This window comes from Crinia signifera, chromosome 1 (assembly GCF_055691185.1).
Source record: "Crinia signifera chromosome 1, ASM5569118v1, whole genome shotgun sequence".
Lineage (NCBI taxonomy): Eukaryota > Metazoa > Chordata > Amphibia > Anura > Myobatrachidae > Crinia > Crinia signifera.
In genome coordinates this window covers 60452182-60466324 of record NC_139217.1, presented here as the reverse complement: position 1 = coordinate 60466324, position 14143 = coordinate 60452182, and the positions used below count along the sequence as shown (strand labels likewise).

Sequence of the window (14143 nt, the reverse complement as noted above, 5' to 3'; positions counted from 1 at the left end):
TGGAATAGCATATGTCTGGTGCGCGGTGCCGTGCGCATCAGATTAGACATAGAGATCATACGTGTTGCAAGTATGTTCTCTGTGTCGGATCACCTCCAGGTGGCAGGGGAGTGGGATCGCGTGCCGAAGGGCTGTTGCCTGCTGCCGGAAAGCAACATCTCCCTCAAGCTGCATACCCTCCAACATGACCCATTCCATTAGGTACAAAATGCTCTGTTCCTGGATTTCCCTGCCAGTGGCAGTTACAGAGGACGATACATCAACTGCCAGTGAATCCAGGACAGTGATGTTTGGGGTAGCAGTAGGTGTGGCTCCCCTTTTTGAATATTGGACTGTGCTGCAGCCCCAACTCTGCAACTGCCACTGACAGGGAAGTCTAGAAACAGAGCATTTTGTACCTAATGTAATGGGCCATATTGGAGGATATGAAGCTGTACTGGATAAAGCACAACAGAAGGTTACTACAGTTACCCTCAGAGACTACATATGTGTATAACATCTGATCATGCACAATTTATTTAAGTCGCACGATCAGGTAAGGTTACGAGAAATAGAAGTCACATTAGACACATTATTTCTCCTTTATAGTGCTGTGAATCATACAAAGTGTTGTGAATTTATTTACAGGTGAACAAAGGACTAACAAATATCACTAAGCACAATTTACTAATACTCAGTCATATTATTTAAAAAGTAATAAAATTATGCAAGACATGCATATGACTGGTATGGTCCGGTATGCAACATTGATGCAGATGTACTAAGCTGTGGGGAGTGATAAAGTAACAACTCATAACTGCCATCGTCCACAAAGTCTGTAACAGTGACAGTTAAGGGTGGATTAGCAGGCACTTGATCTCCACTTGTCTACCTCTGTCCAAGGCTTAGTACAGGTCTACCATTGTATGAAAACCTATGGATACATGAGCAGCCCATTTGGTGTCAGTCCTAGTCCCACAAAGACATTGCAGGTTCCAGTAAGTGCAGCGCTATGGTGCACTTACAGTACAGTAACAACTGCCTCAAATCTGAAAGTTGGGAACTAAATGGGGACACGAGGAGTGCGAGATTAGGTACCATTGCTAAGGTTTACATGTCATAGCTCTTTGCTGGGAACGTGGCCTGATTAAAAGGTTCCAGGTACCCTAAGCTAATACACATGGTGCTCCCCTTGTACTGCTGCTAACCACATGTCTATGTAATGAAGGTTATATAACTGGTGCGTAGCATCTGGTGCTTGTGGTATATGAAGGAGACTGTGGCTTTAGGTTGCCCAGCCTTCGCTGTAGCACAATGTACATAAAGTAATGGTTCCATCAGTAAATGACATTGGCACAGCCATCTGGCAGTCACCTTAAGAACTTTACCCCCCACAGTACATCAGGACGGGTGATGGCTAACAAACATGGAATAAATGAGGCCTTCATTTAATTCCTTGGTTGTCTTCCCCGCCCACACACCAAGTCCTGGTGCCCTAGGCTGCAGCCCAAGCAGCCCTTTTGGTTATTCAGGCACTGGCTACGAATAGCATTGACCCCTTAAGAGTGCAATGGTAAGCAGATGCATCTGAGACTTTTCCACACAGTGCAAAAGTCTGCGATTATTCAGAGCTGCACAGAAGTCAGGAGCATCTCCACTTGCAGCAAAACGCATAGAAACGGGTGATAATGGGACTTCGTACAAGTCTACCATGTGCACATAGATGGTATTGTGGCCTGGACAGAGGTGAGCACACAAACATCCTGCTGTTACAGGTGCATCCCCTGCATAGGGCTGGTGCCTACGTCAGGTAGTAGTGACAGCAGCTGCTCTCACGTACAGATGCACAGGGGCTGTGGCAGACAACACAGACGTCCTCAGATCATTTCTGGTCGCTTTCCGCATGATTCTGAATCAGGCCCACTTACATTTGATGATGGTGTTGCAGATACTTTTACTATTATTGCAGCTCTACGGACTACACTAAAGCAGTATAATGCATACAGCATCACAAACTGGTATGGGAAATGGGTATGGTCATAGGGTTCATATGCATTGGGCTAGGTCAACAGTCAAAAGGCATTGCGTCGGGCACAGTGCCTTGCTACACTTGACATGGGTTTGTTTCACTGTTTTTTTACCCGAATGTCAACACTGTCGACATGGACACAGTTTAAAGTGCACTGCATTGCTTGCTATGCTTCGGGCACACTATTTTGTTCTCCCATCACACCCTAGTGTATAGTAGGGCATGAAATACTGCCTGTCGGCACATGTCGGCTCAAAAAAATAAATAAAGTTAAAAACCCAACGTCGACCTAGCCCTAGCCGACTGCATGTGCCGACCTTGATGCATGTCAACCCAGTGACAGTATCCGTGGGAAAGGAACCCAATATATCATAACCACTCCCATGACTGCAAGTATCTGTGCCATGTGTCATCCGAAGAATGACAAGACTTGTTTTCTCATCTCATTCCTATTCTAGTCAGGCGTTTACACCGTGCAGCAACGAGAGGTTTCTATTTTAGTAGCAGACACCCATTTGTCCCATCCTGTTTTCATATCCACAAGGCGCTAGATCCCTTTTCTATTTTTCTGTCCTTCAATTTACAGACCCTTAAAATAGGGAGAATATTGGTTCCGTGATGTACGGCACCCGCTAAGCATGGATTTCTCAAAGATTGGGTGAAAAAAGTAAATGACAGGTAGGAGCCGATTGGCTGGTTGTTTATCATATTTTTGAAGCTTGATACACCTGGCCCAATGTTTTGCAGTAAGGCCTTTATGCACCAATGTCATTGTGTTAGTAACTTGCGTGGAAGCATGGGGAGCCTTGACTCAAAAAGCAAAGAAAAAAAATAATAATAATTGGCACACATTTTCAGGAAAGCCACATATAAATACGACACAGGTTCACTTAAACACATACTTACAAAACACACAATAAGGTCTTTCTATTGTCTTATCCTGTTTGCAGCGTCAATCACCCAGTGCCAAAACAGAGCACAACAATCTCCACGTACACAACGAGCTCTAACAGCACCTGCTTATCTCACAGCAGGGGCACTGAAACTGGCTGGCTGCACTCTAGATTTGGGGATATTCCCATTTTAGTTTCAGGAGGCAGTGAAAGGGGTTATTCATTCGGCCACTTAAGCTGAAATAGCGCAGAGGTCAAAATCACCATGTCATTAAATCATAATGGCGCATGTCAATACATAACCACCCCTTTCCCACGCACAGGGGCATCTTAGACAGCCCTAAGCCATTAAATATATATTTTTTTAAATAATTCTGACAGTACAAAATTTGCATAAAAGCCCTGGAGCATTAAGGAACTCAGGGAAGGGTGCTCGTTGAATAACATGATTTTCCATGCACAGGAGCTTACAATCTAATAGTGATGGGACACAAGAAAATCTCCCCACTTCACATTTGCTGTAAGAAGAGTATTTGTAATTTTAATTCAAACTCATCCCGAATATTACATTTAGAAGAGAAAACTGAAGCTAAAAATATAAATCACTATTGCGGCTAGAAGGAACAAGGTTGCACTTTAATGTCTGGAGGAGATAAAAATGCAGCCGTTTCTGAAGAACAGTTCCCTCTGAATACCCGACCTTGTAAGGGAAATGGAACAAAGAGCAGAGGACATGTTTATCTGCCGAATGCTGCCTGCGTCCCCATCGCACTCCTAATAACCCTCTGTCCTCCATTCGAACATTGCTTCTGTATTCCACTCCATTATTTGTGGACTGCACTTAGGAATTTGCTGTGTAGATGCCATAACCTCAAGAATGTTCATCACTAAAAACTTAAGATTTCAAAATGTTAACGTAAAAAAAAAAAAAAAAGGTTTGAATGAGATATTTTATCATTTCTAATATAAGGAATTGTGCAAAATATTGGCCATTAGATGCAACGTGTCTGGCAGAACAGAAGATTATTAAGTTATGGTGACTCAGGGAGGGTACACCACAATACGGATTACACACTTCAGCCAGACTATGAGAGATTGGCTGTACGGGTAGTAGTCAATTTGCCGAAGGACGTTTTACTGACGGTTATTACACAGACAGCACAAAATACCGACACAGACATTCATTATGCCGACATGTTTAAGTGAAAGTCAAAATGCCGACATTTAACATGTCAACATGAGTTTTCAAGCACTTTTTGCCCAAAAACAGAATAGTTCACACTTTACCATCCTGGTGGGGTAACAAAGCATGGCGGGCACAGCGAGCCGTGTGAGTGGGCGCGATACACTTAGACAGTGTCCATGTTGACCTATTTCGACAGACACCAAAAAAAAACCCACAGAAACACATGTCAACATGTCTGTATGTTAAACGTTGGCATTTCGACTGTCGGTCAACTGAACATGACGGCATAATGATTTTCGGTAGACTGACCATGTCGGTAAATGTCCATTGAGAAATCATACTAAACCCGGCTGTACACCCTACACCGGGCATGTCCAAATTATGGCCCTCCAGCTGTTGGAAAACTACAAGTCCCATCATGCCTTGCCACAGTTTGCTATTAGGGAATGCTAAAACGATCGCAAGGCATGCTGGGATGTGTAGTTTCCCAACAGCTGGAGGGCCACAGTTTGGACATGTAATAAAACTGAAGAATACCCCCATCCTTCATTACACTGCACAGCCCTGCACATGATATCATTTGATTGGCTGTGCAGCACAGCTGACCAGACCATGTTGCATGTACAATTCTACACACACACACACACACAGTAGACTATGTGTCCCAGTATAGCAAATTGCCCCTATAGCATTCTAGTGCTGTGGTTCTCAAACTGTGGGTCATAATGCCAAATAGGGTTGTGACCATCTCAACATGGGGTCGCGACTCCATGTTGCTGACAGTCAGGTTGATGACTGCTCTGATCTCAGCCAGTGATCGAATGAGTCTGAAAAATCATTTGAATTGTCTGTTACTTTAGACTCCTTTGGCCAAATGTAATAGGCTCAGAGTTTGGCTGCCGCGCCGGATGCTGGCTGAACTCACAGGATTTTTATAAGTAAAATGATTGCCCCGTTAAAAAAAAAAAACACAGAATTGGGCCAGCATCCGTCAAGGCTGCCAAACTCGGAGGCTAATACATGTGGCCACTTGGCTCACTGGCTTAGAGACCAGAGTAGTCATCAGGCAGCTCTACCTCTCCTGTTCCACCCAGCAGGCTGCAACCTATGGATACCTCTACAAGGGCTGAAGGTAAAAGCACAATCAACCCTCATATTAGGGCCGGAGGGAGATTAAGCCAAATGAGGTGGGGTTCTCTGTAGCAACCACAACAAAAGTCCTTTCATGCTCTAAATTGCCTTAGAAAAAGAACATTAGAGGCTACAAATAAAGAAACAGCACATTAGTATTTTTACTTCTGTCATGTAAGAATAGAACTTTTGTGGCAAATAATAGTTTCTGAATATCTGGCATGCACACAGCAATTTTTTTTTTTTTTTTTTATAAAAACACTAAAGTCCCAAAGAGGATTATCTACTAGTAACCAAAATAAGCTGGTTTCACCCAGTTCAATGGCACTGCAATTATGCACAAAATCATCCCTCTTGCCCATATGAAAACAAAGCTGACAATCCCTCTCGTCCTTCACAGCAGAACAGCCTTGTAAGGTATGGTGCACCGTTTGTATGGCTGTCTGCCAGGGCAGAGACAGGCCGGGGGCTCCTCATGTTGTCACACAACACACCTGCTACACAGCTCTGCAAACTTTGATGTGTGTGAGCTGCCCGTGTTTGCGGGGCTGGTTGTCGTGCAGGCTACCCCACCCGGACTCATTGTTTAGACCACAGACAGATCGAATGACATTTAAACTGCAGCTGAATGCAAGTCAAGCGCACTTGCAAAAAAAAAAAAAAAGCCTTTCACTCAATGGGAAATGTAAAGTTTACATTTGGAAACATGACTTTAAGCATGGTTACACAGTGTATGTTTATTATAACATATTACACATGTATACTCACATACCCATGAGACTGATCACATGGCAAATCAAGAAACCCACTGCATTTATAATGAGGATGGTGGCATCCTTACCCTTAACAAAAAATGACCCCATTCTCAGTAACCATTGAGTAGGTGCACCTCAAGGATGGCACCCAGATCTTGCTTCCATCATTCCCTGAAATGAGCTGGTTACTCATTGTACTTGTCTTTAACCAAATTAATAAATACCAATTTATATACATGGAAATAAGCTTTTTACACAGGACGCGCTATGATCTGGCTGTATGCTTCCGCGTCACAGCAAAACGCAGCCTGCCTTGTCTCCCCAGCCAATCACCATTCCGCCTGCCGTGTCTCCCCAGCCAATCACCATTCTGCCTGCCGTGTCTCCCCAGCCAATCACCATTCTGCCTGCCGTGTCTCCCCAGCCAATCACCATTCTGCCTGCCGTGTCTCCCCAGCCAATCACCATTCTGCCTGCCGTGTCTCCCCAGCCAATCACCATTCTGCCTGCCGTGTCTCCCCAGCCAATCACCATTCTGCCTGCCGTGTCTCCCCAGCCAATCACCATTCCGCCTGCCGTGTCTCCCCAGCCAAACGCCATAACGCATGCTTTGTCACCCCCCCCCTCCTGCCCCACCAGCACTGTCCCCCTCTACCCCAACTGCTACCTGCACCCAGCAAAAGCAAGCTGCTATCAGAACCCACCCCCAGCACTGTCCCAACTGCTACCTGCCCTTATCGCCCTCACTACCCATACCACACCTGTTGTCTATGGGAGGTCAAGGCAATGCATTATCCATCCTGAATGTGAGTGTGACTTCCCATGGTACACGTGTAGGCCATCTGGGGTGGGCTGATGCTATGTGGGGGAGGCACATGAGTTCAAAAGCAGAAACTATGGAGTAGGGACACAGAAACTGTGGATTAGGATCCCAATATGTTGAAGTGGGTGTTCCACAAAATGTTGCTTTTCCAAATCACATGGAGACTAAAACCCAGATTTGCCAAAAAAAGATGCCAGGCACAATCCAAGTTGCACAGGACCTGGCAATCGTGTACGAGGATGCCTCTATATGACAGTGTTCCAGCTGCTAGCTACCTCTATACTGCGTGCATGCACAGGTAAGCCCCAATCTGAAACAGCCAGTCATATATGCCGGCACTGGGGCTTCTTACTGGTCAGAGATTTAGCCTTATGCTTTAGCAATGGGTGGAAACAGTGGAGCCAATGAAAAAATAAACTTATGTAGGTAAATGTCACATACATACACACAGTATGTCACTTAGATTCAGGGGGTTATTCTGGTTCACTCCTTCTGGCAAATTCCTTCTTAGATGGACAAAACCATGTGCACTGCAGGGGGCAGATGTAACGGGATGCAGTTAAAATCCTGGCGGTCGGGATCGCGGCTTTCAGAATTTGGGTGAGTTATTTTGTTTCTGTGCAGGGAAAATACTGACTGCTTTATTTTTACACTGCAATATAGATCTCACTTTTCCCCACCCAAATCTGCCCCACCTGCAGTGCACATGGTTTTGTCCATCTAAAAAGGAATTTGTCAGGAGTGAACCAGAATAAGCCCCTTAAGGAAGAGCAAGGTGCAATGAAACAGTCTCTGCATAGTATACAGGCAGGAGGTGGAGCAAAGTGGATGACAGGACAAAATCCAATTGTAAGTATTGTTAGCATGCATTGTAAATGTTTCCAGACGAGAAAACGGTGGTCGGTATGGTATGACTATCTGTATGCAATAAGTATAACACAGTGTAAAATATGCACGAAGTAAGAGCGCCATTACATACCATTCTTACCTGTAAGGGTAAGAGAGAATTGCTGTTGTTGTCGGTTCTGAAAACATTGTCATCAATCCAGGATTTGGGCGTTAGTGATGGCGTGGAGCGTGTGAACTTGGGTGGGGCGATGACGTTGCCAGAATAGGGCTTCTTTAGAGGGGAAATTTGGTTCATGGTGCCGGGGATCCCCATGTTAGCAGTGCGACGATCTCGGCCATGCATTCCGGCCCAGGACATGCTGCCTGTGCTCCAGCCGCTTCCTTGGTGACTGGTCCATGGAGACTGCTTGACCAGAGGCTGCAAGACAAATGAAGGCAAGACTTACTGGTAAAGCTCGGAAGAGGCGCTAAACTTGGCAAGTCTCAGGGAGGTCACATAAGTCACATAGTAACAAGTAGGTGTACAAGATATACAGCAGAACTATAAATGCCAGCGCTTTGGTTTTTGGGATCTCTCTAGTATTCCATTTCCTACCAATCTGGGTGTGTTGAAGGTGGAATTCTAGGAAAGCAGAACCGGGCAGAATTTGTTTGTGTAACCGGGGGGGGGGGGGGGGTTAAAATTCTCTATCAATTGAAAGTGCACCTGTTCCTTACGCACAATGGAGGAGGAGGTCTGTTCCGTGGCCTCATTCAATATTAATGAGCATGCAATTTACAGGAACCAGCAGTGCTCGCGTATACTTAAAACAAACAAAAAAAATGCAGTCAAGCAGGAAAAAAATAGTGGAGTCAGGACTCTGATTAGAAGTGGAAGTGAAACAAGGACATTTAAATAAGGGCTACCAGTTTTATGAGATGTATTTGTGCATCCTGTGTGGTCACTTAGGGCGGGATGTATCAATATTCGTGGGTGTTACCTTTTTTTTTTCGTGCCTGTATCGCATCCGTTTTGCGGGACTTTCCGCTTTATGTATTATTTTTTTCTGGGCTGCGTATACTGTGCCCTCCTCCGATATTTTTTCGAGTTTTTTTTTTTGTGTCTGTTCTCCCTCGGAGGGGGGAGGAGTGCAGGACTGCTGCCGGGAGCCTGAGTGGGTAGTGAGGCGGCATGCTGTGAGTGGTAGGGAGTGTGGGACCGGCGCCAGGTGACAAGACAGGGGTCGGAGCAATCTCCTACACTCCTCCCTCCAGCCGGCAGGAGATTGCTCTGACCCCTGTCACCCAGCGCCGGTCCCACACTCCCTACCTCTCGCAGCATGCCGCCTCACTACCCGCTCAGGCTCCCGGCAGCAGTACTGCACTTCTTCCCCCTCCAGCCGACAGGAGATTGCTCTGACCCCTGTCACCCGGCGCCGGTCCCACACTCCCTACCTCTCGCAGCATGCCGCCTCACTACCCGCTCAGGCTCCCGGCAGCAGTACTGCACTTCTTCCCCCACCAGCCGACAGGAGATTGCTCTGACCCCTGTCACCCGGCGCCGGTCCCACACTCCCTCCCTCTCGCAGCATGCCGCCTCACTACCCGCTCAGGCTCCCGGCAGCAGAGGTCTTGCATCCTGACCTCCTGCCCCTGGTCAGACACCCACACGTCAAAGTATGGCTCAGGCACCCGGGGGATGTGTTTTCCCCTCCACACCCCCAACTTACACCCAGGTCACGCCTCCTCTCCAGACCAATACCGCCAGTCAAACTTGGCGAAATAACAAAGGGCATCACGAATATTAATACATATCACAGGACGTCAGCTTACATTCAGACCAATGTAAGTATACTTCGCTGCGGGAACACTGCGAGACTTTAAAAATGCGGAAATGAAAAATGTGAAACATTATTGATACATCAGGAAGAAGGACAAAAGCCTCGAAAACGGGATGTCAGCGCAGCGGTAAGCGTTGATACATCCCGGCCTTATATTGAAGCAGAGAATAGTGATCTAACACACGGGTTCCAGGAATTACCCAAACCCATTGCGTTTAATGCCATATACAGGTGACTTATCCCAAGATTATGTAAAACCGCCCCACGCTGGTCTCTGATATGGGCCACCACTGAACTATGTGGGCAAGGATACCCCGCCTGCTGCTTGTTATAGGCTACCACACAGCCATCACTACCTCAATAGCATCACCTATACACACAATATTTCAAGGCTATACTACAGCATACAATGCAAACATTGCTGGGGTGCAACCACCTATTGTGCTGACTAGGAAGAACCTGTAATGTTTATCATTAGTCAGCAGCTAAGAATTCCCCTTTGCAGGGACGTAGCACCAAACAACTGACTGAGACGCCCTTTGACTAAACGCAGAAGAGGGCGAAGGCAGAAAACGACAACAATGTTACTGAACCAGCTAGACCAAACGGAACAGGCTAATGACAATACACACTCATAACGAGGACAGGCAGAACTATTTCAGGCACCAAGCTATAAACACTCATTTGCAATAATAGGGCTGTCAATAAAATGTTTTGTTTTAGATGGTTGGGTGGAACACAAGTCCTGAATAGCAGGAATGACATACACTGTGTGTCATATCATACAGGACAGGATTCCGTGTCTTACCCTGTACACTGACAGGACGCCTAGCTACCGGTTGTGTTTGCCTTGCAGGTCACAATGTACTTTCCCTTACAATGCCAAGGGGGAATCAGGTCAAAGCAAAGCATGAAATAGATCTTTCAAACACATAATATATATCAAAATCCTAAAGTGAACACTACACCCTCCCCCGCGTGTGTGTATGTATGTATGTCAGGGCCGTAACTAGGGGAGGGCTGGGGGGTCACGCGCACCGGGCGCTGAAGGTGAGGGGCGCTGTGAGGTCCGGGGATGCTGTAGCGGCATGTTACTTTGACTCCGTCCATCTCCTACTAGCGCGGCTGCAGGAAGCGCTGATGACTTCGAAAAGACTTGCCGGACGCTGATTGGCTGAATTCAGCCAATCAGCGTCCGGCAAGTCTTTTTGAAGTCATCAGCGCTTCCCGCCGCAGCGCTAGTAGGAGACGGACGAAGTCAAAGTAAGATGCGGCTGCGGCTTCAACGGTGAGAGCACTGTGCGGGGAGGGGGGGGGGTCTCCGGCGCCAGGGACAAGGCGTCATTTGGTCGGTCCCCCCTGTCAGCTGCTAACTAAGCAGCGGGGAATAAACGCTGTGCGCATGCGCACAGCGTCTATTCCCGCAGCCAGGGGGCTGGGGGCATGGCTAGAGGCTCACAGAGCCTCTGGGTCATGCCCCCATAGCGGCAAAATGGGGGCGTGGCCTCGCGGGAGAGCAGCGATTATAGGCCACGCCCCCCCCCCCCCGAAAATTTCGGCGCGCAGCAGCATCACTAGGGGGGGGGGGGGGGGCACCAAAATACTGCCTTGCCCCGGAAACCCTAGTCGGCCCTGTGTATGTATGTATGTATGTATGTATGTATACATATATACACACACAATATCGCATAAAAAACGGAATATATATATATATATATATATATATATATATATATATATATATATATATATATATATATAGTCTTGGAGACAGAGAGAAACAGTGGATATAGATAAAATACTAATCCAATAGCTCTTGACTGTTGTCACAGGAAGTGTTTAAAAATTGACAGTTAGGAGCTGGTTGATAATTTAGCTCTCTATTTTCTCTCTCCACGGCTTAGTACATATAGGTGGGTATTCAATCCCTGTCGATATTTCCAACAGTGGAAATATTGACAGTACAGTATTTTAATCCCAGGCGGGACTCGCCTGCTACAAATTCACCTCCATATTGTCGGAAACTGTCATAGGATTATCGTACCTGCGGTCATTTTTTCAATAAAATAGCACCGTTTACCTGAACCACAGACTTTCAAACACTAGAATTATTGAATACCAACTGACGAGTTGCTGTCGTAAACCGGTGAAAATGGCCGGGATTCCGACTGTCATTACATTCTGACAGTTGGGATCCCGGATTGAATACCCCAGTAGTCCCTTTAGCTGGCTGGCAATAGCCCACATGACGATGATGCAACCAGGCAATAGTAACAGTTAAGGTGCCCATACACTAGTAAGATTTATCTTCAGATCTGGCTGGTTGGAACAAAAACATGGTTATGGATGAGTGACAGTTTGTCAGTTTTCCAGCATTTCCAAGCACATGGTCAACTATCATTTGCTCTCATCCATAACCAGGTTTTTGTTCCAACCAGACAGATCTGCAGATAAATCTGCGTGTGTATGGCCACCTTTAGTCTGGGGTGACCGAGCTGACTTACTGAAACACTACAGTTGCTAAAAGGCTAGGAATATAATCAAAATGAAATTATGTTATAGCCGCAATAATTGAGAGACGCTCAATGGAGCAAGTCAAACATTCTAGGCACAAATTAACGTAGGTTTAGAATATAGTGGCCCAACTGAACTAGTGGCTGCCATGGTGGGTATTGAAATATATTAAGTCAAACAAAGAAATAAAACGATAAGTGGGGTATCCCATCAGCTCCGAAGAAACATCAGGAGTGGAAAATGGCTGTTTTTTCCCCGATGTTTCTCAGGCTATCAAATTTGGCAGCTCAAAACAATCTTCAGGTTACCCGGAATCCCAAGACTTATTTACTACATCTAGCGTAGTATAAAGGTGGACACCATCCAAAACAGCAACAGAACAGAAGAACATTGCCTATACGTGCATCAGAAGTGAGGTATAGAATATAAATTATTGACCTATGGGCTGCTAAAATTATCTAGTTTTGCAGTCAACACTGAGGATTGTATTCAGTTTTTACCCCGTCCCTGCACCCATTAGATTGTTAGCATTTAGGTGCTATTAGCAGCTAAATCCGACCGTAATGAACGCCAAAAAAATCAACTGAATATTGTCCATGTACTGAAACTCTGCTAAACATGGAGATAATTCTGTCCTGCTACCAATGTGGATCAGCTACTGCAAATTAACACTAGGAATAGAGTGGTAACTCAACCACTCGCCAGTGACATTTCATGCAGAGTGCACCGTGGGGACTTGTATCTCTCCCATCCTGTGCTGTCAAAACTTTATTAATAAGCAGCCAAAATAACAAAGGGCTCTTCCTGTGTCTTCATTGAGTAGAGGTAGATAATGTCAGCTAGTGAGAGGGGATTCAGGTCAGCAGTGATGGGGCTAGGACCATACAATTCACGTAATTAGGGCCCATACATAGGTGCAAAATTTCATGAATTGCCCATATTTGAATAAGGGACATGACCACAATGACACATTTAGCACAGAATCGTGTCACTGGTCCCCACCAACTCCTCACGTACCATGGATTGCCAGGATTATTCGCCCAACTTCACATAAAAATGGTTAAGATGCAGGGTGGAGCAAGGCTACCTGAATGATATTTGTCTCCAGCGGGTAGTGGGAGATTAGGAAAGAGACAGGGTCAGGGAGCATGGGCTACTCACTGAAGTTTGCGCATCTCCTGTACTCTATGACAGAGTAAGAACGTATGATCTAGTACGTCTATGCAGCACAATGGCATTTTATACCTTTTCCTATTAAAGCCTGAACTCTGACAGGCTGACTGAGGCATACATCATTGCTGCAAGACTTGTAAGAATCAACAATCCGCATCTTTAAAAGGAATGTGTCTTTAAAATTAGTACAATATGGAGGTCAATTAGGAGTGAATTTGTTTCATGAACCTCGCACACAGCACACAAAAAATTGAGAGCACCAATTCGCTGTAGTTGCGGCAAAGTCTATCATCCTGCCGATTAATATCAAGCATGCTGGATAAATCTAGTTTATCGCCGGAGTCGCTGGGATCAGGGCCAATGTTCCAGTTTAGAACCGGATTGCAAATGTAATATACAGCTTTCACTTGCACCTTAGACTGACCACTAGGAAGGCATGCTTTAGCGGTTCACCAATAAAACCGGTTAAACATAAATAACCCAAAAAAGCATTCCTTCAATTATCGGTCGGACTAAACAGAAAATCCTAACCTCAATTCCCAATATAGAGCAGTGTGCTGTGGAGGATAATTGGTAACGTCTAATATAAAATTGCACAATGTGTAACACAGACATTGGGGCTTTCAATTTGCTGAAAAATCATTTATCAGCTAGATCAAAAACAAACCAAAAAACCCTGAACAATGTACCTAGCTTATTACCGCAGAAAGAACCAGAAGATCTATACGAAAAAGAACATGAAAATCTGACTGGACAGGTGATTTATCAAATAGAAGACTACCGGACTGTTAAAAATGGCCTTCAAATTTACATTTGCCACATCAATTAATAGCCAAAATCCACATGTGCCTCCTGACAATTGTACAGCATATACAGATATATTACAGAATATAGGTTGGCGTGTGGCGATTCGACAGCCTAATCGCATTTCCCTTATTACACGAAACATTCTGCTGTTCATAGGGCAAAAGGTCACAGCTGGGCGACTGCA

At 45.5% G+C, this 14143-nt stretch overlaps 1 protein-coding gene across 7 annotated transcripts in view; it reads right to left on the bottom strand.

Annotated features, from left to right (window-relative positions):
• CPEB2 (cytoplasmic polyadenylation element binding protein 2) overlaps positions 1-14143 on the bottom strand; it is a 130534-nt gene that overhangs the window by 68317 nt on the left and 48074 nt on the right. For 4 of the 7 annotated variants that reach the window (XM_083158341.1, XM_083158328.1, XM_083158319.1 and 1 more), the window contains one exon: positions 7776-8063. The exons of 1 other annotated variant lie outside the window; for it this stretch is intronic. In XM_083158341.1, coding sequence (XP_083014467.1) covers positions 7776-8063 — 288 coding nt within the window. The remainder of the gene's footprint in view (positions 1-7775; positions 8064-14143) is intronic. 2 more of the 7 variants (XM_083158331.1, XM_083158324.1) reach the window with 1 other exon arrangement.